Source organism: Tympanuchus pallidicinctus, unplaced genomic scaffold (genome assembly GCF_026119805.1).
Source record: "Tympanuchus pallidicinctus isolate F22 unplaced genomic scaffold, pur_lepc_1.0 scaffold8, whole genome shotgun sequence".
NCBI lineage: Eukaryota > Metazoa > Chordata > Aves > Galliformes > Phasianidae > Tympanuchus > Tympanuchus pallidicinctus.
This window is the reverse complement of record NW_026294802.1, coordinates 12,893,844-12,921,204: the sequence shown is the minus strand read 5'-3', so window position 1 is coordinate 12,921,204 and position 27,361 is coordinate 12,893,844. Positions and strand designations below refer to the sequence as shown.

At 45.4% G+C, this 27,361-nt stretch overlaps 1 protein-coding gene across 3 annotated transcripts in view; it reads left to right on the top strand.

The window, feature by feature from the left end:
- CACNG2 (calcium voltage-gated channel auxiliary subunit gamma 2) overlaps positions 1-27,361 on the top strand; it is a 63,000-nt gene that overhangs the window by 8,467 nt on the left and 27,172 nt on the right. Inside the window, exons 1-2 of one of the 3 annotated variants that reach the window (XM_052668260.1) lie at positions 6,966-7,531; positions 8,076-8,221. In XM_052668260.1, coding sequence (XP_052524220.1) covers positions 8,080-8,221 — 142 coding nt within the window. In that variant the 5' untranslated portion in view covers positions 6,966-7,531; positions 8,076-8,079. Of the gene's footprint in view, positions 1-6,965; positions 8,222-27,361 lie in introns of those variants that run through there. The other 2 variants (XM_052668261.1, XM_052668259.1) reach the window with 2 other exon arrangements.

Below are 27,361 nucleotides of genomic sequence, written 5' to 3'. Positions count from 1 at the left end.
CTCTACAGCTTCTGTTCACATACATTTTTCTGTGCATCGTCATAACACTGTGGTCCAGCATCTGACTGTCTTAACTCAGTGTGTTTAACCTAATTCCTGGATGGGAATTCACTCTCTGGATCCTAAACAATTATAGAAGTAATTCAAAACCAAATCCTAGGAATTAATTTGATGGCTCTGTGTCCACAGTACACCTACTGGCTTTCAATGAAACATTATCTAAAGTACATGCACCTTTCACGAGATGTCTCCCTGACAATAAAATGCTACAAAAAGAAATCCTCCCCATTTTAAAATTAGTTGCCTGTTATCACTGATGTCAGTGGAACCCTGTGATTATGAATTTTCTAAGATCCCCTACTTGTGGAGCTCTCAATTACGTGCTGGGATACATGTTTCCCTTGATTTGTCCCCCTGAAAAGTCAGAGGGATGATATGATCTATCCCAGAGGCTAACCATTTTTCTTAATTTGCTTGGGATGTTCTTTCAAGAGTCTTTTTTAAATTCTGGTTTTTGTTTTTTCATTGAACATCAGAGAAATTAGGAGTGTTCCTTCCATCATACCCTAAGCTATGTCACAGAAGAAGAACTAAGGATGCCCTAAAGATGACAATTGATTGTACAGCTCCTTTGCAGAAGGATTACCTGTGTAATTACCTTCAGATGTAGAAGAGCAAGTTTGTCCCATACAGAAAGCCTCAGCAATGCCTCTGTGGCTGTTGGGGACCAGAGGCAAAAGCTTCAGACTGTGTTCAGACTGAGCTGTGGCTTTAAATGAAAATGCTGAATAGATGAGGCTGCATAGGATGCTCTTTGTCCTCATCTGCGCCCTTTAGGCTGGTCTGATATCAGAGAACATTGATCAAGGTCAACACGAAGCATCCTCACTGTAGGCCTCACCTTTCCTCCAGCATTTATCACTGTGCTGATATTTCCAGGAAGCTTCCAAAAACCTTCAATTCAGAAAAAAAGAAACCCAACAACTTCTCTTTCTCACCTTATTCTTTACTGTTTTCTGATTACTGCTATGTTTACATGAAAACAGGCTTTTTTCTTCTTTAAGAGTCAAACCGCAGCTGCTGCGTATTTCCTCACTGGAATTTTCTATACCTATTTGTCAAGAAATGATGGCTTTTTTAACCCATGGATTCTGAGCAGTAGAGACCATCCCTGATTATGAGAGGTGGGTCTGGTGTGAATTCTGGTGATAGCTAATTGATGGATGGACAATGGATTTATTATGAACAAGACCAAGATATTTGTGCCCATATTTCGTGTAGTTCTAGTGAGACACATTGCTCTATGATCTATTCTGAAGACCTTTTCCCTTGTGTCTTGACTTTAAGCAGATTCTGCTATATTCTTTTCACTAACTTTTTGTGAGGAGTGTGTGACTCAGCTCGGGTTTTTTTCTCCTCTTATTTGTATCCTTTCACTCTGCTTTTCAGGCATTTGTTTATTCAGGTGTCAAGGCTCTGTACCTCTTTGCCCTGTTTCCTGGAATATGCTTCCAGGACTGGAAGTATATGGATATCTGTGAGAACTGTGTATGCCTGAATTTGCATATGGATGGAAAAACAAAATAAAACAAAACAAAGATTTAGGTGAAGAATCTAAGCCTACAACAACAGAGCAGGAATGGCATATGAATAATCAGGCCTTACACTGGATTTCTATGGGACATAGTTTATCGGGGAGTAAAGGTGTGTAGAGGAATGCATATTTTTTTTTACACACAGGATGGGCCAGCACGAAGGTAGACTCGAATTATTTCTTAAGTGCAGAATAGTGTACACTCTGGAGTGGAGAATTATGAGGGACAGCATCTGAGTGAAGAGGATAGTGTCTTTAGTTTAACACGGGCAAATACATGGAATAGACATTCTGATGAGGTGGGGAGTTTTCCCACAACTAATTGTCTGTTTTAGTCATATTCAGTAAGTTTACATGTGTATGCATATATATCCTCACTGAAGATACTTTACCAAATACTGTAATTCCAGCTAGAGTGACTGGTTAGCAGCCTGCCCTCTGTTACAGTTAATGGGTTGCAGGCATTGATTTTTTGTTTCTATTCTATTGATTAGGAGGCTGCTGTCCACACAAACCTCAGCACAGCATGGAAAGGGAAAGAGAGGCAAAACAGTTCTCATCCCAGCAATTCATCATGGTGGAAATGTCATGCTAGCAGTCCCAGTCTTCTCTCACTATCCCTTTCAAATAGAGAAGGACACCTTTCCTTTTTTAATAATTCAATGCATAAGGCACATGAGGTTACCATTCAGTGGAAAAAAACAATGTGTGAGACAAGGGAATCTTGCACTGGAAGCATAGATGCTTTAGTTTCAAGACTCAGTGTGCAACTTTGGACAACCATTGATATTCAGTTCATTTATGACAACACTCAGATCTCACTAATATCAGTGCATAGACTTTGGCTTTGGTGGGGTTTGTGATCTCAATGCCTCAGTGCCTCCACAAAGTTATTCAAGTGTTACATTATAAGAGTGTTTTATGGATAAATGATTTTTATTTTTTTTTTGCAAAGTATTTGTCTTAGACAAGGATATACGTGGAGGGAGCTACGTACTACATCCTTATACTCTCACACTTGGTCCACTTGTATCTAACGTATTTTTTTATGCACTCTTGGGATAGCCCCAGCATCACTTTTGCAGAGAGACTTCCTCAGTTTATCTGTGATACCTCTGTACCGTGTCTCCTTTTTTTTCTCCTTCTGATCATAGTGTTATGCTAGAGATGAATTTCATATAAGCATTCAAATATTTGGTGTTTACACTGTCTTTTATGTTGATCCTCAACTTGAAAGACCTGAAGTTAAGGAGAGAGGACCACTGAGGATTTGTACATCTGTATTTATCTCTCTATCATCTCCACATGTGATTCTTGGACAAAGCACAAATTTTCTTCTTTCTTCAGTTTACTAGTTTGTTAAATTGGTCTAAGAATACCACCAGCATGCAGATATGATGTAAATAATGTTTCTTGCATATTTTGGGTCCCCCAGCTTTAGATGCCAGTGATGACTGCTCTGATCTCCCTCTCTGCTTGTCTAAACACATGGATATGGGGTTTTTTTCAACCTTCTCCAGTGAAACTTTTTAAATATGAATTCCTTTTCTGGATCAGATCTCACTTCTATCTTTCTGCCCCATTGGTTTTCAGTTTTCTAATCATCACTCTAACCCCAATTTATTTTTTCTAACATCTCCTCTGCTGTTGCAGCTGTCTATTAACACCTCTGCTCTGCCTGCAAATACAACTGCATCAACTCCATCTCTTTTACATCTCATTACAGCAGCTCCTTCTGAGATGGCCTGCCCAGTATGAAGATTCCTCAGTACCAAATTGCTGTCTGATTTTATCCTGAGCCCAAAATCTCCACTGCAGCACTCGATCCAGAGACACTCTATTCACTTCCATTACCATCCCATGGAGTTGCTTCCGACTTCATGCCCTTCATCTCCCTTCCTTATCATTCTTGTGCCCCTTTCTTTCCTACAGCACTGCCCCTTCTCTCCACAAATAGCAGCACTCTTGGTTTGCCATTGGAAGCAGACTTCCTGCGGCTCCTTGTCTCATCAGCTTCTCATTTCAAGTAATTTAAAATGTAATTTAAAATCTCTCTATTTCCTCCAGACTATTAATTTCTCTCTCCTTACTCCTCTATAGATGTCATTCTGTGTTGCGCTATTCGGTAAGATGCGACTGTTGTAAAATTCTGCCACAGTGTTTTTAGTCTGTAGTCTTGTTTTGTATTATCATTTTTAATGATTCTTTGTAGGAAAGATGAAATCTCAGCACAGCATCTAGCCACAGCACAAGCAGTCACACAGGACATTCTGGCATTTGCATTGCTTTTGTTCCGTTCTTCTCCAGCAGCATTTAGAACAACTGTAGAGGGATTATTGCGAATGGTTTAAGAGGATATAAGTAGGGTAGCAGGAAGAGAATTATTTCTGAAAATTGGGAAGTGTGAGGCAGGAAGTCACCTTTAGTCCTGATCCTGAGACATAATGAACCATCACAGGACCCACTGCTCTTAGCCAGAGATTAAAAGACTCATTGTTCTGCAGGCCTGGCCTTCTTATACTGGCAGTTTCTTTGGGGAGAATGTGTCCCTATCTTGTTGCTGGAGTCATTTGAAATCAAACTTGCAAAATCTGTAGAAATACGTAATAAAGGCAACAGTTACAGATTAGTTTGAGGGCCTCTGTTTTGGCCCAGCTTCTGCTTCATCCTCTGAAATTATCTGAATTAGTCAAATGTAAAGATAAGTAATCCAGCAGTTCCTGCAGTATTTTTCTAATTACAGATGAAATCTGCGAATTCTCTCTGTGTTGGGATGCCTTGCAAGTCCCAGTCTACAACTTCCACAGCGGCTGTTCACTCACTCTACTTGTCACGCTCTACTCAGTTACCAACAGAAGCTACCAAAAGACAGCTCCCATTTGTGCAGCCCCACACACCCTGATCTGAAGGAGCCTTCCAATTTGTCACAGTGAAATAAACACTTAACAGCATGGGGTGCCCAGGGGAGCCCTCAGTGAAAATATACCTTCTCTCCCTATCCTCTTTGAATGACCCTGCTGTTTGGGCACAGGTGAGGTTCTTGTAAGGCCTGAGTCCCTTCTGCTTCCACTCATTCCAGCCAGGATGCTTTGTGACATTACTGGGAGAGCTGTATTGCACTATTTTGAGAGCACAGAGTAATTGAGGAGCCTACTTTGCTTGGAGAGATTTCCAGTGTGGCTTTCCCTTCCATGTATTCAGTTGATGCCTGATGGATTTTAGTGCCAACACAGTCTGCTGAAATTTTTCCTCTTCAGTCTTCTAGGTTTCTGGCTGAAATTTTCTGCTTTCCTTTGAATAATAGAACCTCAGTGGTGGGATGGAGAGTAGTATCACCAACACAAAAATAAATGGCTCAGAACCATCAGAATGGCACATTCATCCCTTATCCTTTCTTCTTTCAGCAGAAAGCATTCAGGAGTGAAGGAGAAGTCCTAGGGTGTTCTTGTGCAGCTTCCCCAGCTAAAAGCCTTAGAGGACCTCCACCTCATCTCAAGCTACCTCTGTAGAGCTATAATCTCCTTCCATTTTAGGGGGACTCTGTATCTCTTCACCCTTCATTTGAACCAAGGCCAGCAGTTTAGAGAGCCTGCCCTCAGTTACCATGCTCACCACTATTCCAGCAACCTGAAATACATTAGCCCACAAGGGCCATCTCCTCCCTTGCCCATCCTCAGCTGTTTGGCAGCTCCATGAGTGCAGAGAAAAACAACAACAACAACAACAACAAAACCCCAAACAACAACAACAACAAAAGCACAAACAAACAAGCATAAAAACATTTTCTGAGAGAAGAAGGCCAGGACCCCCCCCAGATGAGGCTAGGAACTGTGGTTGTCCCCCAGCAATGTATTAGTGGGCTCACCCTGCACTGTCACCTGCCTCATCCCCCATCCCTTCTGCCTCCTCAGGACCTGCTGGTAACAATCTGCGTACGGCTGATGCCACACACCATCCGTGCTTGCTGGTAAAGTCCCGTCATGTACTCAGCTCCCTGCTGAACAGAGGAAATGCTCAGCTGCCCTTTGTGCCCCCTCCTCTCCTGCTGCTTTCCATAGAGTCCTTCATGTCCAACAGTCCTGGGGGAGATTGTCCTGGAACCCAGATTGCACCCAGAGAAGGACAATGGAAGAGATAAATGGAGTTATGAAATTACAGTGTGGCTGAAGCCCTCCAACTGGTTCAACTACCCGGCACCCCCTCCCCTCAGCCCCTTAATTCCCCTAGAAGAGCAGTGAACCTAATGCAGCCCTTCTGCTCTCTTACACCGAACAATGAATCTGATCAGAGTGAAACAAAATCGGAAGCATCATGAATTAGATGATTTCTTTTCTTTATGATTGCTGCATTAATGAGCAGCTACATGTATAGAACGAGGAGGTGACTAATGTAATTAACCTGATGTAATGATACTGCTGAGGAAGGGAGAGACAGTTATGACATACTAAGATGTTAGCATTGCACAATTTTATATACATTCTCGGTACTATCAGGTTGTGTCTGACACAAAAACTTAAGCGCTGATAGATTTCAGTCTGCATCCATTCACTTCATGGATCTTTCTGTGGAAAATGAGGATTGAAATGTGGAATACTTTCCAGGGCTGGGGAAGAGGAATTCAGTTTGGTGGTCCCTTTCCTTAGCAAAATTACAAGAAATAACAAGTAATAACAAGAAATCGACCTTTCTTGTGAAGAATCTTCCCAAAATGTCTGCTGCTTGAAGCAAGCTATGGGATTTCACAGAAAGCTACGAAGAGAAAGTCAAAATGCAGGGATTCACGCAACATTGGTCAGGGGGAGACAGAGGGACGGAAAACGAGCAACACCAAAACATATGCAACTTGCAGCAAAGCTGAGAAGAGTGAGAAGCAAGCACTTAAAAATAATAACGACAACAAAAATAAGAGAAATAAATGCTTGTTTTTAAATTACCCTTCCAAGTTACATGTCACCCGTCTCCTGGGGAGAGAAAACGGCTGCCTGAAGTTTTGTGCCGGTCTAACTGCAGCGTGTGCGGGTTGTGCTTGCCGCCCTGGGCACGTATGGCGGGGATGCGAAGGCAGCTGAGCCGGGGGGCGGAGGGGGGTGCGGGTGGGGGCGAAAGGCTGAAAGGCAGAAAGAGGGAGAGCCCCAGCTACGCCTTCCCCCGGGCTCCGGCAGCCGGGGGGAGCAACCCAGCCTGGGGCTGGCAGCGGCGGGGTAGGCACAGGGAGGGGGGAGGCTACCCCCTCCGCCCCTCCCTGCCTGCCTGCCTGCCTGCCCGCGCAGAGCGAAGGAGGGCGGCTGCCGCCCGCGGATGCTGGGGCGCGGGCAGGGCGGGCGGCGCGGGCGGCGCGGGCAGGGGAGCTGTCCTTCAGCACCGCGGGCCGCGGAGCGCCGCTCCGGCACTGCCGCCCGGGGAGCTGTCCTTCAGCACCGGGGGACCGGGAGCGCTCCTCCCGCGCCGCGGACCGGGGAGCTGTCCTTCAGCACCGCGGGCCGCCGCCGCCGCGGGGGAGCTGTCCAGCGCCTCGCCGCCGCCTTGATGCAGTAGCGGGGCCCAGGAGTCGCCGGGGGCCGCCGCGGGGCAGGGGGTGCCGCAGCCGGACGCCGCTCCGTGCCCCCAGCCCAGGAGAGCGTCCCCCTCCTCCCCCAGGAGCCCCCCTCTCTCCTCGCCCACCTCCGCCGGGAGCGAGCGCCGCGGCTGTGCGGAAAAGCCATGGGAGGCAAGACCTCGGCACCTGTTCAGCTGAAATCAAGGGCTTACAGTATACTGGGCAGTCTGGCTTGGTGGTAGGAGCGAACGAAAGGAAGGAGAAGCGAGCAAGAAAAAGTGAGAGAGGATTGGAGCGACTGCCGCTGCCGGGGGAAAAAAAAATAAAAACCCAAGGAAGATAACTGGGAAGGAAAAGGATTTTCATGGCGCAGGCTGCAGAGCTAAGCAAGAAGACTGAAGGTTGCATCTCTGCTCTTACAGTCTCTAACTGTCTAGGTCCAGATAATGAGAGATTGTGTTGAGGATGCTGCTGCTGCTCCCCTGTTCACTGTGGAAGCCATCTCCAAATTAGCCATTACATATGGAAACTGGAGACCAGAATTTTAGAAAAAGGGATTAAGGCGTCTCGTTTTGGGGGGGGTTCTCTCTTTATTTGTTTGTTTTTTTCTTGGTTCTTTTGTCTCTCTTTTTTTTTCTTTTTTCTTTTTCCTTTTTTTATATTTCAACCAGAACGTTTCCGATTTAAAAGGCAAGCCTGTTCCCGTGTGGTCTTTCTAATTTACACTCTTTTCCGTGGGCTTTCTTACCTCTCTTTTTTGATATCTATCTCTCTATATATACCCATTATATTATTAGTCGGAATTATTATTCTTTTATTTTATTAAACACACACACCCCAAGAATCAGAAGGCGGTTGGGTATTTGTATAATGAAGAATTATGGGGCTCTTTGACAGAGGTGTTCAGATGCTTTTAACCACCGTTGGTGCTTTCGCTGCCTTCAGCCTGATGACCATAGCTGTGGGGACCGACTACTGGCTTTACTCCAGAGGGGTTTGCAAGACTAAAACTGTCAGTGAGAACGAAACCAGCAAAAAGAACGAGGAAGTCATGACCCATTCTGGATTATGGAGAACCTGCTGCCTGGAAGGTATTTGATTCTGGATCTCCACCCCCCGCACCCCCCTCACTTTCCTCTCCCCCTATCCCATACCCCCCCCCCCCCCACTACTCCCAGTAAATCCCTTCACATTCCACCATTTTCTAACTTCATTCCTTCCACCACAATTGAGAGTGGTGGGCTTAGTTACGTGGGGCACGGAGGCAAGAAGACAAGAAAATTATTCTTTGCACCTTTGCGTTCCCTTTTTCCCTTCCTCAGCCTCTGCCCTACACTCTCCCCAGAATTTTACTCCCCCCCTTCTGACGGGAATAATATGTGTCTTACAAAAACACCAAGACACCCTTTCAGAAAGCAACTACGTGGTCTACCTGTCTTCAGATTGTTTGTATTGCCTGGGAAAGCAATGCCAAAATGCTGTGTTATTGCTGTGCTCCGTCTGCAACCACAGAGTGAAATAATTTGTCTCTTTGCAAATGGCTTATTTGCAAAGACTAACTGGGAGTGAGGGGCAATGTGGGGAGGAGGTGACTGCAAAGCAATTCAGATGCAATTATTGGTTCACTTTAGAAAGGAAAAAAGAGAGAATGGGAAATAACCCTGCTATGTCCAAAATGTCTCATATGGTAAATCTGGTGATTCCAGTCCTCTCGAGCAGAGTTCAGAGCATTTCATAATGTCTGTGAGCAACCACATCTTACTGGGCTGGGTGCAGGGGGGTCTATTTGGCACCTGATTGGTTTGTTTTGGGGCTGGGATCTTTCCCCCACTTGTTTGTTATTGGGGTAGATTTTTGTTTGGGGGCTTTTCTTTAAGGCTTATGGTAGAAGCTAAAAATAAACAAGTGTCTGTGTAGAAAAATCAGCCTAAGTCTTATGTGGTGAAACTGCACAGCAACTCAGTGACATGTCTGATGGCAGAAAAGCCACTGCCGCAGCCAACTTCTGGAATCAGACGTTCCTAAGGGAGGGGGAGAGAAGCGAGGGGCCAGCGGTTCACTTTTAAATATGTGTTGCTCAGTCCTGCTGTTGGCATACATATGGGCTGGGGAGGTGGACTGCAGCTGGTGCTGGAGGAGTAGAGGCTACCAATGTAAATGCGTGGTTTTCTGTTATACACGTAGCGAGAAGGAGGGAGCGAGAGCAAGGCAGCGCACATTGCAGCCTGGTATCAAAATGCTGCTTATGAATCAGCCCCCGGCCAGAGAGTGGGCTACGGGGGCTGATGGGTGCCTGCGGATAACGCCTGGGTCTGCTAGTGCCCCCCAGAGCTGGGTGTGCCTGGAGCTCCCTGATGGGCAAGAGGGGAAGCAGGTACCGCAGGAGTGATTTTCTGAGAGTGCACTGGGAGATGCAAGGCAGGGGGAGGGGGAATAAACTGTGTATGTCCTAATGTCTCCCACCAAAGCAAGCTAAAGCTGCTGTTTAGAAATGGTTGTGTCCGGGAAGAAGAGCAAATTTCTCCCCCGTTCTTGGTGCAAACGGTTGAGTGATGGCTGGACATGTTTTGAATAGCTAAGTGACTTCATTGAGCGATGGTCTATTTGACGCATACTGCATTTAGTGCCCTTTGTCAACCCAAACTGCTGCCTTTTAACATATCCTGCAGAGGAGCTCTATGCTGAATACTATATGCTGTCTCCACGCCAGAAAATCAATAGCAGTAAATTAATGGGGGATGTTTTAAACACACTCACTCGCGCACATGCACGCATTTCCTCCAAATAGATAAATATATGGAGATATATATTAATAAAGAATGAAAAGCCTTTCACATAGCTATTCATTACAACAGGGTAGAGAGACATCTCCTTAATTAAAAATTAATGAGAGAGGAGGCAAAAAAAAAAAAAAAAAAAAAAAAAAAAAGCAAGCCCAAAAGCAAAGCCATGTGAGGAGGGAGGCAGGCTGCAGGGAGAACTCCCCTCATGAGCTGCGTCCCCGAGCCAGAGGGCAGAGGGAGGCTGGGGAGGAGATAAGAGGTGTGAGGACCCTGGCCAGTAGTGGCAGTGGATTCAGATTATGTCCATATGCCCATACAGCCAGATCCAGAGGGACACAATCAGAGGAGGAGGAAGAAGGGGTGGGTGAGGTTTGTTGGATTGGAAGATCTCAAGGCTCCTTCTCATTTACATCCAACGGGACCCCATAGGGACTGTGGAGAAGTAGTTGCGTGATAAGGCAAAGTGTCAGGATGCTCTGTATCAAAGGTTCCAAAGTGCTCCCAGCCCCTCCCAGTGCCATCTTGGTCCCCTGCCCATGCTCTCATGCAAAATCAGACTGCAACCCTACACAAGAGCTGGGAAAGGTAGCAAGACAGATGGGATTCTCTTTTGTCCCCACCACAAATGGAAGAGCCTGGTTGACTCCCTAAAACTGCTGGATGTGGGGCAGAAGTTGTAAGAGGGGCTGGAAGGTTCTAGGAACTGCCTGGGAGCAAGCCCTGCTCTGACCAGCCTGAGGACGCAGGTTGTCCCAAAACTTTGGGGTGAGCTAGGTAACAGGAGTTCCATGGCCATACACTGAGCACTGACATGGGCATGGCTGTGCCTCATGGCTGAGGATGCCTCTGACTGGCTCCCCTCATCCCAAGTCTGCATGGGCTGGTGGCTGTCACTCCTTAATCCCAGAATGGCACAGCCAAATACCCCCAATAGACACATATGAGAAGGCCACTGGGCAACCCCCAGATGCCATATCTGATAAGCCAGAAGGTTGTCTTCCTTCTCAGCATAAGGAATCAGAAAGGTGCCTCTGATTCACTTGATCTCCCAAGTGAGAGTCGCAATCTGGGTGGAGAAGGGTGCTGCAGAGGCTCCTTGCCCCCATGGTGCATGGGTTAGACGGGTTTGGGAAGGGAAAGAGTTGCTCCCAAGGAGGCTCTGGAAATGGCCAAACCCTTGGAATCTGCTCACACCCTGCTCACAGTGTGGCAAAAATACCTGGAGAAGAGTGTGGGACAGAAATGGTGCAGGCCCATAGGGTTTTGAGAGTCAGCAAAGAGGAGGGTAAAGGAATATCAATGAGAAAATAATCAAAGAAGGAGCCAAAACAATCTTCTGCTAACAATAGGAAGGCTCTGATGAGGTTGACTTCACTTTGGGGGACATAAGGGAATGCTAGCACTAGCCAGCACTGTAGGCTGTCAGAAATGGTGAACTCTTCATATTCCAATGCTGTGGTAAATTGTATTTCTTTATCTTGGCCAAGATATCCAATAGCAAAAAGGAACGTGGAGGCTCAGCCTGTACGCACAGATATGCTGCAACCAGTAAGCGAGTTCCCCTTGAACAATTTGATTCCTGGGCTTTTAGGACAATTTGGTTCCTGGGCTTTTAGGATTTTACGGTTCCTGTCTGTCCAGTCATTCAGCATTCTCAGCCAGTATCTTCACAGCTTCGTGTTGCTTCAAACAGCAGTGTCATTTTGGGCGTTCAGCTTCTGTTGGGATCCCTCCCCTCTCTTTCCTGCATCCTACAGGGAGCCCCTGTTCAACAGTGGGTCTGGAGCAGAAAGGTGATGGTGGTTCCCATTACTGCAGACCATGCTTCCAATTCTTTTCCTAGTCTTCCTTCAGATATTTCTCTCTAAGGCTTTGGAGTGCTTAAATGTGTACCTGAGCTGCTCAAAAATCTTTGCTCTACAAGAAAAATGGCAGAACCTACCTCAGCCCTCTGGCCACGTATATATGGAGTGTAAATGTACATCTGGCAGCTGAGACCCATGAGCTCATGGCACACAGAGGTGCTGCACCTCTTACAACTTTGAAATGGCTGCAGAGCTTCCAGCCTAATTCCTGCTTGGCACCAAATGCTTTTAAAACACTTTTTATTATGAGTGATGCCTTGTCTAATTCTTTCATTAGCTCCTGTAGATCTCCTACAGGATCTCAAAAAGTGAATGACGAAGCCTTATCAGGGTCTTATGAAGCAAGTAAATGAAATGTATTTTATATCTGTAGGTTATTGGTTTTGTCATGTTGTCATTATTATTAGGAAAGGGATAGGTACAGGAGGCTTTTATACTGAGAAGGAAGAGATTGGAGTACAGGGCAGGCAGGTATGAGTGATGTGCATGGGGTTAGACATCCCTGTAGATCTTACTGGTGTGAAGGCGAATAATTGAATGGATGTTGATGCAGAAAATAATTCCTGCCTAGAGACCCTTCCCAAGGAAAATAAATGAGCTGATCTGTTCCCTTTCCAGTTTGTTATATCTGAGCAGCGCATGAGAGTTAAGTGCAATTTTGGTGTTTGCAGAAACGAAAAGCTGACAGCAAGGCAAGACAAGGCAGGGCACAGGCGCTGGACGCAGTCCTGGTGCTGCGTCTCTTCCCCACACTGCTTCTTTCACTGCTGTGTGCTGATGGGCCACTTCTTTCCCTTCACATGATCTTATGAGCATTTCTTCCTTGTCTTCTCATCTATCTTTCACCCTTCATTTTCCTCATCCCTAGTTCTACCCTGCAGAGCTGCCCGCTGTCTTATTTCTATGGATCCACAAAGCTGGTGGGGTCCTTTCCCCTGTTTCTGTCCTACACCAGAAGATTTCTGAGGAAGCAGTGTAAATAGCAGTAGATTGAATGAGAATCCCCACGGTTGGCGGTGCAGGAGCATCCCAGAGCACAGCCCAGAGATGCAGGAGGCAGAGGTTCAGTGCCGCACTGCCTGCTGCCGGCATTGCCTCTGCCAGGCAGAGGGAGGATGCAGAGCTGCACGGGCCTGGTGTGAAGAGGGAGGCAAAGGATTTCCAGAAGTGGGGTGCAGGTGGTGAGGGGGAGGCACATGGGATCCCAGGCATGGGTGGGTTTAGTTCTCACAGGGCTTACATTCACACACCACTGGGATTAAATTCACACTGAGAGCTGGGGATTCAATGGGCTGAGACCTGCAAGCTCACTTCATTTCAGATTTGACAAGGAAATGCTGTTCCTTGCCAGCCAGCTGCTAGAACTGACTTATAAATTGTGTTTAAATTCTGGATCTCCCTACTGACAGAGAAAGAGGAATGGGTTAATATTGTCCTGAAATGCACCAGAAATTGCCTTGCTGAAGAGAGTGAGAGAGAAATGCAGTGGGAGGGACATGAAGATGCAGTGTGGCAGCAGTAATGTATAAAGAAATTACACAGAGATAGAACAAATGTCTCCTTGCCAGGGAGACCAGGAGCTATTCCTATCCCACGATTCCATGTTAACCCATCCCTTTCTCACCCGAGCCCCTCCACTCTGTCTCGCTCAGCTGCGGTTCGGTGCATCCTCATCAGGAATTCATGGGAGGAGGGCCGCCGGGGCTCGCCAGCAGCATCTCCATATTTATTTCCTTTAAGAGCAGCAGCGAGGAGGTTGCCGAGGGGAACGGGGAACATTTCAGGCTCTCAGCTGGCTCTGCCCCTTGCCCCTGTTTTAAGAGCAGGATTCCCAATCAAGAATACCCTCTTGATCCCAGGGGGGAGTCCTCGCCACCACATTCTGCACTGCTTCCCCCTTCACATCGCCCCATTGCTGTGGATGCACTGCTGCTTTCCTGGGCACCACAGTCGCCCCTTTGAGAGGGGCTTTCTGGGAGGATCGGGGTGTGCTGCCTGAGGAGGCGTCACCAGCAGGGCTCCCAGCCCCAGGGCTGCAGCAGCCCAACAGGGAAATGCAGAGTGCAGGATGGGTCAGGAGTGCGGGGAGCAGACTGCAAGCACAATGCACCCCAAAGTTATTTTTCCCTAGCCTGCGTGACCCCAGCTCACTCCTCACCCTCCATCTTTGACTCATTCTATCCATCTCCATTTTAATTTGTTCTCGTTTCCCTCCCCTGTTTTTCCTCTTTATTTTTCTCTTTCATCTTCACGTCTCTTCTACGCTCTCTCAGAAGCAGCTTCCCCTTCATTATTCCTCCCTGATTCTCTCCAGGTTCTCCAAGGCCCATCCCCCTTTGCTCTTTCCTCTGTTACATTAGCTTGCCCTTGCTTTCCTCTGTCCCCTTTGCTCCTGCCATCTCATCTGTCTGTCCTCTTTCCTTTTCTCTCTGCCGTCACATCACCCTGGCTGCCCCCATCTCACATTCTCTCAGCCCAGAGACCCTATCCTTTCAAAGCTCCTTTCCAAGGCAGCCCCTTGGGGTAGATGTCCCCCTCCTCTTTCTCTGCCCAACCTCCCCCCCGCCTCTAAGCAGCCTATGACACTGGTTGCTGTTGCTGCCTTCTCTCACCCACAGGGCACTACGGCTCCCTCTGCCCCCTCCTACCCCCTTGTGCTCCCCTCATTGCTCGTTGCCTGTGGTCAAGCCGACATCCCTTCACTTTAAAGCCTCCAACCTCCGTGGCCGGAGGGTTCACTGGCAGCGCAGCTGATGAGCTGGCTCATCTGCATGCAGCCAGCAATTGGGCTGGAAGGAGCTCCCGGCAGCCCTAAATACCCTCCCTGGCAGCCCTCAGACATGAATCAGGCCAGGCTCCAATGGGAAAATCGGGGTCTCTGCAGCCATCACCCTGGGGCTGTTGCTGTGCACTACAGGGAGCGTCTCAGCAAACAGCGGTCCTTTTCAAGCTGCTTACAGAGAGAGGATCCTCTCTGAGATCCTCAGGACCACCACGGAGGGGTGAGGAGAATGGGGCCAAGGTCTTCAGTGGGTCTCAGTCGTCAGGTCGGAGAGTACCATCAGCTGATGGAAAAAGAAGGGCTGTAGGGCTTGCAGGGCTCTAAATGAAACACAGCAGATCCTCAGTTCCCTGAAAAATGTATATTGCTACTCTGTGGCTCAGGGCAGTGCATGGCTCTAGACAGAAAACTCACCAGCAGCAAATCCCCTAGCACTAGGAGTAGAACAGTGTGGATAACAAAGCACAAGGAGTCATCTGGGAAATAAGGTAAAGCCATAGGAGGGTTCACAAAAGGTGGACAGGGATAAGGAGGAGTAAGGAAGACCACACGTATGAGGACAGCCTGAAAGACTTAGATGTGTTTGCCTGGAAAAGGAGGTGAATGAGTGGGAAAGCAATTGGATTGTGTTGAATAATGAATGGGCAAGAGAAGATGGATCAGTAGCTCTTGATTTCCCCATTTTGTAACACACAGACAAGAGGACCTGACGTGAGTCACCGGAGACCCAGTTAAAGCTTTCTCATTTGATGCGTATCAGGGCTGTGGAGTTTATTGCCACCGGAGCTCCCGTGGCCAAGATTTTAACAACATTTAGCAAGCAAGTGGGCATTTACAACAGAGTTCACTAAAATTAAGCGTCCTCATAATGGATATGAACAGCGTTTTGGGTGTTTCGTAATTCAGCAATTAAGCTAGGCTCCATAAAAACTAGGATAACATTTCACAAGGGCAGTCTATCCCCTATCTGACTGCCATGTGCTTCTTGCCTCTTCCCTGAAACATTTGTCAGGGATTAAACGGAGCTCAGATTTACTTAGTCTGGCATTTCTTTTGTTTCTAGATGTTCTGCCATGCAATTGCAACATAAGATGCAAACTAGGCCTGCATTTCTGCCAGTGTCAATGACTGCCCTAATTTGAGAAATTAACTGTGAGTTTTGGTATTTCTATCATATTTTGTTAGAAAGGATCTGGGATAGAGAGCAATTAAGAGCATACAGAATTAAGTGGAGTCCTTTTTCTTCACACCCCAGGGTATAAAGTAAGTAGTTAGCAATGAAGGTACTATATAAGTGCAAAGAATTATTATTGTTGATATCCCTGCTTCCCAGAAAGCAGTAGGCTTTGGGTCTCTTTGATGCTATCATGACTAAATTAGAAATGAGGTTGTCTCTTTTCTCTTGCATCTGTGGCAGCGATTACTGAACTGGCATCTGATGACGTACAACACTGTAGTGTTCCTATGCACAAGGGATGAAGGTCTGATTCTCACCTCCTTTGCACTGGTGCAATCTCGGTGACTTGGAAGAAGCTGTGCTGCTTTCACGGTCCATGAAGGCAAGAGGGAAATCAGGCTGAGGAAGGGCTGTGCATGCTTTAAACAGCTGCGTCCCTCGAGGTCACCCTGTGCCCTGCTTCCACAGCGCCGTACCCCACAAAGCAAGGGCTCAGTTTGCCTTCAGTGCGTGGGATGCCCATTTATGCCAGCTGTTCCTCCAGTCCAGCAGTACCTTTCTAAAAACTATTTCAATTTTCACCATCTGTCACCCTCTCTAGATAAGTTCAAGTTGGCATCCCTCACTGTGGGACAAAATCCTCTTATGGGCTCCCCACCTGTGCTTGGTAGAAGTGTGAAATGGTAGAGGAGACCATGCATCCCCTGACATTCAGCTTCCTTCTTTCTTCTGCGTTTCTGTCTTTCATGAGATCTCTGTCATTTGTTGACAGCTTTCTGTCTCCCAGCCCCATTATTCCCTTTGTGCTACAGAAAAGCTCCTCTATAAAATTCCAAACTACACGGTCAGAGTTTTCATAACAAGCCCTGCAGGACAGGTGAAATCCACTTCTGTTTCTGTGGCAGAGGCTGCTGGAGTTTTTATACCAGCTTCCTATCAAACCTATAACTCCCCAGAGAAGTATATGGACTTTATCCTGGATCTCCTGTTCCCCCAGAGCATATACTTCTACCTGTTAGCCTAGAAAAACAGAAAGTGAGGATGCTATACAAAAACTTGAGACTGCAGTACCATGCTATCCGTGCATAGGAATTCCTCTGGTGTGTGTTTTTGCTAGAAGCGGAACAACTATAAATTTCTGATTTAGCTTGTTGTATAAAGTATACATTCTGTCAAATAAAGAATAACACTATCCACCTCCATCCCCTGGATTTCTTCCTATTTCTCAGTTTTCATTCTCTCCATGAACATGATTTTTTTAGTGTGCTTTATTTTTCTCCTCCCACTGCTTCATAACTGCATTTCATTCTTAAATTTGCCATCGCTCAGGGAAGTTCCCTCTTCCTTCAGGTCCTGTTTATACCACCAGTGTAGCTGCAGTGTGATGGATCTCACTTGAGCACTGAATATTTCCCAGGTTTATGGTCATGTTCATTCAGTGTCATAGACCAAGCACTGTCAATCACACAGCTTTTCATCCAACCCTATTCGCTGACTCCTGCAACCTGTCCATTGCAAATAACACATTTCTGAGAACCTATTTCTGGAGATTCACTCCCTCCTGAAAATGCTGCTTAGAGCTTTACTTTCTTGTTTTCATGTTGTTCTTTGCTCATTCCATCAGTCCCCTTCGGAATTGATAGCTTCTACTTTTCTTCCTTTTTTCTTCACTTACTCTCTCAGATCTGCCATCTTCTCTTCTCTTCTCTTCTCTTCTCTTCTCTTCTCTTCTCTTCTCTTCTCTTCTCTTCTCTTCTCTTCTCTTCTCTTCTCTTCTCTTCTCTTCTCTTCTCTTCTCTTCTCTTCTCTTCTCTTCTCTTCTCTTCTCTTCCCTTTATATTTCAATTCCTCAGTTCTCCTGGATAGAGCCACCCCCAATCCCAGCTCATCCTCCACAGAGAAGTGATGAAAATGGTTTGACAGCTAACCATGTGCATGCGTGTGCACATGTATCTCCTTTCAGATGTGGTCAGTTAGAAAGCCTGGGAGTTGAGATGAAGTATCCTAGCTCTGACTTTTGCCTTTCAGAGAGCCCTGAGGAGTCATTTCTGAATGCAGATGGCCCTCAGAATTGCCTTCAGAGTACAGGGTCCCAAGGAATCAATCATCAGGAATTTCTGCTGCTTTCTTTTAGATTCAAGCGTTGCCCTTTTCCTTAGGCTGAGGGTCATGGTTTTTTTGAAGGGCAGTGGCAGAACCATGAAAGAAGACATTTTTCTCTTACTCATTTTTGACTGAGGGAGTGAATGAACTGTGATAAATATTTTTCTGTATATAGCTAGAGCTGTCTCAGAGAAGTGGCAGAGGAAACAGATGGCAGAGGCCCTTTATAGGCAGCTGCTGTTGTCTCTTAAGGTGTCACCAGCACAAGAAAAGTGGTTGTAATTGGGCAGCTTCAAGATCAGCAGCGCCTGAGAGGACTCGAGCAGAAAAGAATGTCATCCTGTGTGAAGGGGGGGAGGCAGAAATCAGATATTCAGAGACTAAGAAATGGTGCTTGAGGGGTGAAATAAAGTACAGGAAATAGTTTGAAGCAAGGATGAACCTTTACTAAATGACAGGACTAGAGGATGGTTTTCCTGCATTTGGGAGTTCACACTTGGCCACAGACAGTGGGAACATTGTAGGCAGGGTGAAGAAGGTGGTTTTGAGTATTTTGGGGACAGAAAGAGGAGGTGGTGTGCAAAGGAAACAGCTGAGTGAGAGACACAGATTTTCAACATGCTATGGAAACGCAGCCCACGGGAGAGGAAAGGTCCAGGAGTAGCCATTTCCAGGCTTCTACCTCCTCCAGCTTGCTTCACAGCAACCCTGCAGTGTGCTTTTGAGATGAGGGGTGCTACTGTTTGGTGTAGAAGCCTCTGTCCTAGAAACTCTCCAGATGATTTCCGTGCCAGAGCCTGCCAGCACCCAGCGTAAAGTGAAATTGTAAGCTGACCTGTAAAACAACAGAAGTGGAGACATGTAGCGGCTCCCTCAATAAATAACCTGAACAAAGATTCTTTATAACTTTCAAGATGGGAGGGATTTTGCTTTGGGCTAGACTCCTAAGTCTTCTAGTCATGGAGATGTCTACATTTCTTCTGCTGCCTTTGTGTCCCCAAAAGCAGGATCCACGTATTCCTTTGCAGAAGAAAATTCATAGAGAATTCAATAGGAAGCTTGAGAGGAAACCAGAGAAGATTGCAGGGTCTGTCTTGAAGTTCAAGGGTTTGGGTTAACATAGCAGCTGTGGACAGCTGGGGATTAATGCAGCTGAAGGTTTCCGTGTCCTCTAGCTAAGACACATCCATTGCAGCTGTACTCAAGCACCTCATCATCTTGAAGGAAAAAACTGCTGAGAGCAGAGCGGTGCAGCTATTTCACTACTGGGAGGAGGAAAAACAGAGAAACTAATATGCCAACCCTGCAGAGTGAAGTGTAATGCAAAGAGCAGTACAGCACACAGGGAAAAAAATGTGAGACTGACAATTTTCCTAAATTTTAGGTGACTGCCTTTTCATTGCAGCACTCTTCCCCAATCATTGCGCCAATCTCCCCCATTTCAGCCATCACTTTGTCCCTTTGTACGCAGGAAAGAATAACTCAGTAAGGCCAAGAGCAGCTTTCCAGGAATTAATTCCAGGGGCTGTCTAAGATCACAGGAGAAAGGTGTTTTTCTTTGCTGCATCATTACAGCTTGGCCCACATTTGCGGGAACAGTGAGGGGGAAAGCATTCAGAGCAAGACAAGACTTCAAGAAAGAGCACTGTGAGGATGTGCAGGCACCAGCACCAGGAGCGATCCACACTCTTCTGCAGAAACCAAGTGCATGAGGGTTTTTTTGTTGGTTTTTGTTGTTGTTGTTGTTGTCTTTTCTGGGAGTAGACTTATGGTAGAGGGAAGCATCTCTGTTTGCTGGAAAGAAAAGAAAGGTTGGGAATGGAAGGATCTTGTGGCATCTGTAAAGCCAAACTGGCCTGAGGGAGAGCTAAGGTAAGGGGGACCCAGGACTCAGCCAAGACATGGCGTGGGGAGTAGGTGAGGGATACAAGGAGATGCCTTGAAGATAGCTGGGAAATATGGTCAGAGAGAGAAATGTGAGTCAGGAGAAATCATGAGAGCCATGTGTAGGACAGTCTTGAATTGCTCCGGTCTGAGAGAAGCAGGAATATCAGTCAGAGCTGATGGATGAAGAGACAGCCTCCTCATCTATCTTCTCTGCCCTATGGAATGACACTGATTTCCTCCTGAGTTACACCCCTAGAGGCCTTTTCACCCTTTCTTTCCTGCTCCATGTTCCATGGCATAAAGAAGGATTTAAATACACATAGACAGGGTAGGATCAATCACACCATGGGCCTGCATCACCAATATGGCAAGTGCAATCAGTGGTCATTGCTCAGGCAACAAAAGACTGACAAAGGAGGGCTGGTGAGAAGAGTCAAAGGAGCTGCAGTATACAAAGTCTCAGCCTTTTCTTGCTGAAGCTAAGAAATTTATCCATGTAAGCAACTTAAAGCAGACATGGCCACCTCCTACGATGTGCCTCCCTGCTGGAGACCTGTCTCCTTCTGGAGGCCTGGGGTAGAGTTTTTGTGCTAGAGAATCTATGGCATGGGCAGATTATCTCCAGTAAAACAGAAGAACCAAACTGTAATGCTCTTTTTTGGCTGCTGCTCTTCAGCAGAGTGTTTCTGAGCATTTTACTTGCTTTAGTTGTTGTGTAATTGCAGTTGCACCAAAATGCTTCAGGTATGGTGGAAGCACCTTATCCTGGACACTGTGCATACACAAAAGTTCTCATTCAGATGTGAAAGAAGTGTCAATCTAAGATGATAAATGACATTTGAAATGCAGCAAAGCAGAATACAGCAAACGTTTCAATCATGTTTCTGGATCATTGTTTTTGATACCAGTGAGAGAGTTTCTCCAGAGTAGGGAGAGCAGAATGCAGAACAAAGCACATCTGCCCAGCACCAGGCAGTACCAGAAAGAGGTACCTGAATAACTCAAAGCAAGCTAGCTTAGGTATTTCCATCTCTAATGGTTACTCAAGCATAGTGCTCTGCACAGACAAATTAGCAACATGTCTGAGAGCTGTCAGGATGCAACACTTACTTGTGTATGCTGCTTCTGAGACCCATGTAAGGTCACATTATGTTGTGCCATGGAGACTTATAGCAAGAGCCTCACTCAATTCTCGATCTAAATCTAATTCCTGTATCCCCAAATAGACATGCCTTTGTACTTGGAGGTTTTTTCCCCTTATTAGATAACCACAGGTAGTATGAAAGAAATGAACTGTTCACATCTCGTATCAGTTCTTCTAGAAAGGGTACCATGTTATTTGGGATTCTGAAAGGGAGCTCGTTCCCAGATGTGTCTCTGAATGCGTGGGAGATCTGGAGCCAGAAGAAGCCATCACAGCTGGATTTCTCTTTTGTGGTTTTAGCAGGCAGAGCTGAAGGACACAGAGACTAATCTCCATGTGACCTGCAGATTCTGTCCTTTCACATGAGGGCTGAAGCTTGCTGAAAAGGCAATGCTGGAATGCTTTCGCCCATGTGGTTTTTGCCCTGGGGATACATGGCCGCTTCTGTCTCCAGGGTTGTCACTTACCAGTGAAAATTCATTGGATTCATGACAAAACTGCAGGATTTACCAGCAAAGAAATAGTTTGCTCTGAAAATAAATAAAAATCTGATCTGGGGGTGGTAATTTACTCAGACACCCAAGAGATCACTTATTTTGAGTATCTTGTTTAATTCTCACTGAGACTGCTCATTTTCTGTCATTCTTGATCTTAGTTTTCTTGAAGAAAAAAAAGGTACCATATGTTACACGTCTTCTTCCCTATAATAAAAACAATAGAATGGTTTCAAGGAGAGGAAAACTCCATGGCCATCTCTTCAGTGAGCTGCACCAAAGCGGGGCTGGATGTTGAACTCTCATTCAAACAAATTCCTAAGACCCACATAAGACCTCAGTCTTCTTTGGGATCCAGGTCAAGAATCTCTGCAACTGATACACCATCAGCAGCTTTTCCCAAATAATGAACTAATCAGAAATACTAAAAATAGGCTTCATCGGAACATCATTTCAGCCATTTGGGATGTAGAGCAAATGGCACTGAATGTGTTTAATGAAGTGGAAGAGCTTTGTTTTTAGTCACTGTGTTATGGATAAATTGTTGATAGGTGATCAAATGTGGACTCTACTTTCAAATGCTGTGATTTTTGAACCTGCCAAGACTCCCTTGAGCCTCTCTTGTTCCTTTCATTGCTAATGTAGTAGGACTTCCTGCCCTTTTCAGGACCTAATTCAAGAAAAATAGTTATGTCGTCTTTCTTTTCCAGATAACAAATACGTAGCCTCTGGGCCAGTAATCAATTTTCAGGAATAAATGCCCATAATTCTACAAAATCAGGCCTTGGGAACTGGGTTAGAAGATGGCAGGATGGGAATCAGATCAGTTCACATCTCTACATGCTGTTACAAAAACAACAACAGGGCATCAGGTTAGGATAGTGGTGAGAGCAGGTGAGAGAGAATCTGGTTTTGGACTGCACAGCAGCAAAACCTGTGAGGCCTTAAGGCAAAGTCTATTGCTGAGGGCATATTTCCTCTTCTTGCTGGGAAGGAAATAAGCCAGGATCTCATGGGAATTAGACAAAAACTTATGCAAAATGAGTAAAGGAAACTGAGGCTCTGGTAGGAAAAGAGGTTTATTATGAGGGATGAGACAACATTGTCAAACCGAGGCAGTTCACAATGTGCTCTATTGGTTATTCTTTACATTTGGAGTTGGTCTTCTGGCCTGTGTATATTACACTCATTCTAGAACGACAGAGGAAAAAAGCGTCTACCAGTACCTTCACATTCACGTCTCCGAACTTATATCACACAGACAGAATGTCTTCAAAAGGGAATTAAGCAAATATCTTTGCTGGTTTGTGTTATTAAGTGGTGTGAAACAACTGGATGTAATTTAAGAGCCAAGCTTCGCATCTGTGCTCTGGGTGACAAATGTTGATGCCATACTGATTTTAGTCACAGCCTGCTATGCACCTTGAAATTATCTGTACTTTCCCTTCCAGTACTGAAGAACCACAGCGTCTTCCTCATAGTCTGCAGGAAACTTCCAACTATATTTGACTTGTAGTTTATGCACTTTGCATAAGTGTTTTAATACTGATTGCCTCAGTATTCATAGTCCTTAAAAGTTCTAATTCAGTGTTTTGGGATGAAAGACACATTCAGTGTACACTAAGCCTATACAGTAATTAATTAGCTGACTGAACATTTAAGTTTTGATTATAATTTCACAAATTATTCAACGGTATCCTATTAGGAACGAAGTTTTCTTTTATCATCAACCGCAAACGAACTGTCCATCAATTACACTGTGCTCATACATCAGGGTGATGAGAACAGCAGAAAAGCCTAAATGGCTTGCTAGAAAGTGCTCCATGTAAAATAGAGCTGTATTTCATTAGCTCTGGGAGGATTGGCCGCTCGTTAATTGGATGAATCACCCAATGGGTGTGCTCCTTAAGCCAATCAGAGCGTGCCAGTTCAGTAGGGCCACAGTGAGCATCGCTGTGCTGCGTCATTCAGCGTTCTCTGGTGAGTGATTAAATCCATGCCATTTGTAATAAATCAAATCTTGTCACAGGGTCAATCCAGTGGGTCATGCTAGGTTATCGTGGTGATTTTGCACTCGTTATATCAGGTACTGCTGTGTCACACAGGTTTTTGCTGGGTCATGGGGTCATGCAGGGTCCCTTAGATACCATCTCCTGAACTTGTCAGGAGCCTTTCTGGAATGCACTGGAGGAATGATGAGAACAGTATGCTGCATAGCCTTTGGTGCACCTGGTTATTGCCTCTTCTCATGGATGAATTGCCTCTTCCCTAGAAAATGTGCATTTGTTTCATTTCTTACTTTAAACAGCCACTTTGATTTCTGTGTTTTGTCCCCTCCAAAACACCACCTGCCCAAGGCCCAAAACAGGCTAGATCTAGTCCTGAACCAGTGACCTCTTTTTCAGAGGAGAAAACATCATGTTATTCCAGTTGAATATATTGCTATCCGACTCCATAGAGCCAGAAAGGGATCCTGCCCTCTACTAATATGACTGCACATTGCTGGTTTTAGTGGCTGCTTGGAGATCACCCTGTTACAGAGAAATCTCCACATAACCAACAAATGCATAAACTTCCCTTCATTTAGGGGATAGGATCAAGAGAAAGACTACTGACAACAGTATATCTCTTCCAGGAGTCCCCCTCTTCAGTGATACCTTGCTTTGAATTATGGTTTGGTCAGGTATATATTAGAACAGCCTTGAGGTGACTGTAACTTGCATCAGAGACTAAGCCAATCTTTTCTGGTCTAATGGTCAGAAAAATACAAAGGCAGCACAAAGCCACCTTTAGCTGCCACACTGTCTACACTGTTTCAGATACCACTGAGAAAGCTGGAAATACTCAGCTCCTCTAAAGAACTCACTTTAGATGACAGGAATCTAAAATGTTGACATTTTTATGCATGGAATGACTATTTGAGGGTCGCTTTTTTTTAAGAATACTATGGCATGCCATGGTCTCTGTGGTTAATTTAGTAGAAATTGATGATTGCTTTCACAGAGGAGAAATACAATAGCTTCACTAACATTTTTAAGCCTCTCAAAGTAGATTTACTTTCCGTGACGTGTGGCATCGCCAGAATAGACAGTGGCAGGTTATGGTATGAAATTTGTACTGGTACCAATCAGGATGACATGCTCAGCCCACTAGTGCCATCGCTGGTCAGAAAAACAAGGACTAGCAGATGACTGCAGGAAATGTCCCATTTTCCATCGGCAAAAACAATGCTTCTGGTGAGGCTTCTGTTTGTACTTTCTCTGCATAACATTGCTGTTCTCTGCTCAGGGCAACTGAAGTCATTCTGCTAGTTATTATTTCTCACTCTTCGATGTATCCCAGCACCTCGTATCCCTGGAGCACAAGGAAGTGCTTCCATGCCCATGATATACATGGAAAATTGGGGACCCAATGGTTTGTCAAATATACAGAGACGGTGGCAGAACTGAACTCACTTTTTTACTGAGATTTATGTCCATATCCAGATTATTCCTCCATCATCTTTCCAGAGCTCTGTTTACTTGGCCCCACTGCCTATCACAACACAAAAGGACATGGCTTGTTTTCCAAGTGTGAAGTACATAGATGATCTCTAAAGAACCATGGAAATGTCACGGATGCAATCAGTAATGTATTAGAACCAATTCAAGCTCTACAGTACTTCTTGCCTGGATTCTTTGCACATGGGAGGTCTCTGCAGGAACTGCATCAGATCTAGCTAGTCTTCTGCTGGAATCAGAGAGTGAGCCAGGAAAAATCTTATTCCCTCAGCAACTGAAATCAAACTCATATTTTCCTCAGCAGAGCTATTTTAAGTCATTCATTATTATCTTTTTTTTCTCTCAAAAGCAAAGTCCCTTTGATACTCAGAGATTCTTAGAACCAAATGGAAAGGGAGAACACCAGGGTATTGTTCTTACTGCAGTTGCAGGCATACTTGGTGCCTAGAAAAGGATTTGTTAAAAAACAACTCTACAGTGCTTCAAGTCAGAAGAAGAAAAAAAATAATAAAATAAAACAAAGGAAAAACAGAGAAAGAAAATCCATGCTGTCGATGTCTTGAGCAATGAGACTGTCAGGGAAGTAAGGCCTCTGTTGGCATCCTGGGTCAAATCCATAGCTGGTACAAAGTGAGCATAAACCACTGATTCTTCTGTTCTGCAATGATGCATGTGAGGCTAAGCAGCAGATTATCTCATTTAGCCTTTGTGATGTAAGTAGGATCCAATACTGAGTTCCTGTGTACATCTGCAACAGATGGTGTTTGATAGCAACAGCAATCATTGTAGGTATGCCTTTTCACATCTTGCTGGATACCAGCTTCCTCCTGGGGCTGTCCATTTGAGTTGGAAGCCACCTGGAGAAAATTTTTGGTGTGTTCTTCTACCACACAGGTAAGCCATGGCTATGCATCCACATTAACTTGCCACAGCAGTACAAACTCATGTATGCTACATGATGCAGGCAGAGACAGTTCTGGCACTTCCTATTGCTTGTTTTCTACCATGCAGCAGCACAAGGAACCATCTCACTATCGTTTGTTTCTTTTTTCCACCTGCTTACTTTTTTTCTTCTCATTCCTGTTCATCAGGTGCCTACAGCTGTTAAGTTCCTAAGCATGTTCCCAGATTTTTTTCAATGTCAACTGTAGAACTAAAAAGGGATTTTCTGAATTTGGTGGATCAGATTGTCAGAAATCTGGCTAAAAGCCACTCGTTGGACATGCTTCAGATTGCTACCCTAGAATCCAGCTGCTGATTTTCCAGTGTGCTTTAAGCCTGTAAAGAGAGACAAGCAGTACACCTGACTGGGTTTCTCCAGGGATGTTTGAGGGGCAGAGAACCTTTATTGATTGTCCCCTCCCAGGAGCTTGACTTCCTGCTGCAGTTGCCTCTCCCTGAAGGCTCGTACAACTTCCCCAGGTAGCTTAAATGCAGCCTCTCACAGAAAGCTGTCATGAGGCACCAGCCTTCTGGCTTACACTTTATTTCATCAGCAATGCTTGATGTAAAAAATGTACAATAAAGATGAACTTTGCACATAACATCTGAACCCAGCACTGCTTGGAAAATACGGATCATGGCAAAACAACAAACACAATGCCCTATGCATAGCTCCCTCTCTCTTTGACTCTGTGGGGGATCCTCTACCTTCAGGTTGCCAGCTCATAATTTGTCTTTTCTGAATATGGTTATTCCCTCCACTAAATTTAGCTTTTTCTTTCAGAGAACATTCACTCCCCTCTCTGCCATCTACTCTCTCCTGGCCCTTGATGAAGTTTGCTCTTTTGTTCCTCATCCAAGTCTTTCTTTAATCCTTTCTGTCCCTACATGGCTTTGTTCAGCTTTTCATAACATGCAGAGGCCTCAGCAATCCCACCATCCTTCTGTTGGATCTCAGTCATGACCCACAAGGATTCTAGGACCAGCTACCATCAGAGACACGTGAAGAGCTTCACGATCTCCCCCGTCTAATAATAAGTACACGTTCACACTGAAACTATTCCCTCAGCAACAGCTATGTAACAATACTATAACATCAAGGAGGCACTCAGCTCTTACAAGAGGTCCCAGAACAACTTGAGTTGACATTCCAAACTGACATCCAGGGAAGACCTAGTGCTAATCCAGTAGCACTGAAAGCTCAGTGGGTACAATGACTTTGAATGACGTAGAGACATTTACCTAAGCAAGAGACTTGGACTGCTGGTTCTGGAGAATGCCTGCTCACCTGGTTCTCCTCCATCCATTCAAGTTCCTTGAGCAGGAGCTCAGACCATCAAGAGAAGATCAGGACGCAGGTCGTCTTCCTGATGTCAGGGACTCAGGGCGCAGCAAAATCTGCATGGTTTTGTAGGTGGAAGGAAAACAGGGGGAAGCATCACATTATCTGCAGCTGCAGCTCAGCAGATGCTCCAATTGCACAGTGCAATTTATGAGCCGTGATGGGGTATGATTTAGAGGACAGAGAGCTTTAGTTTCATCAGGAACATGGAG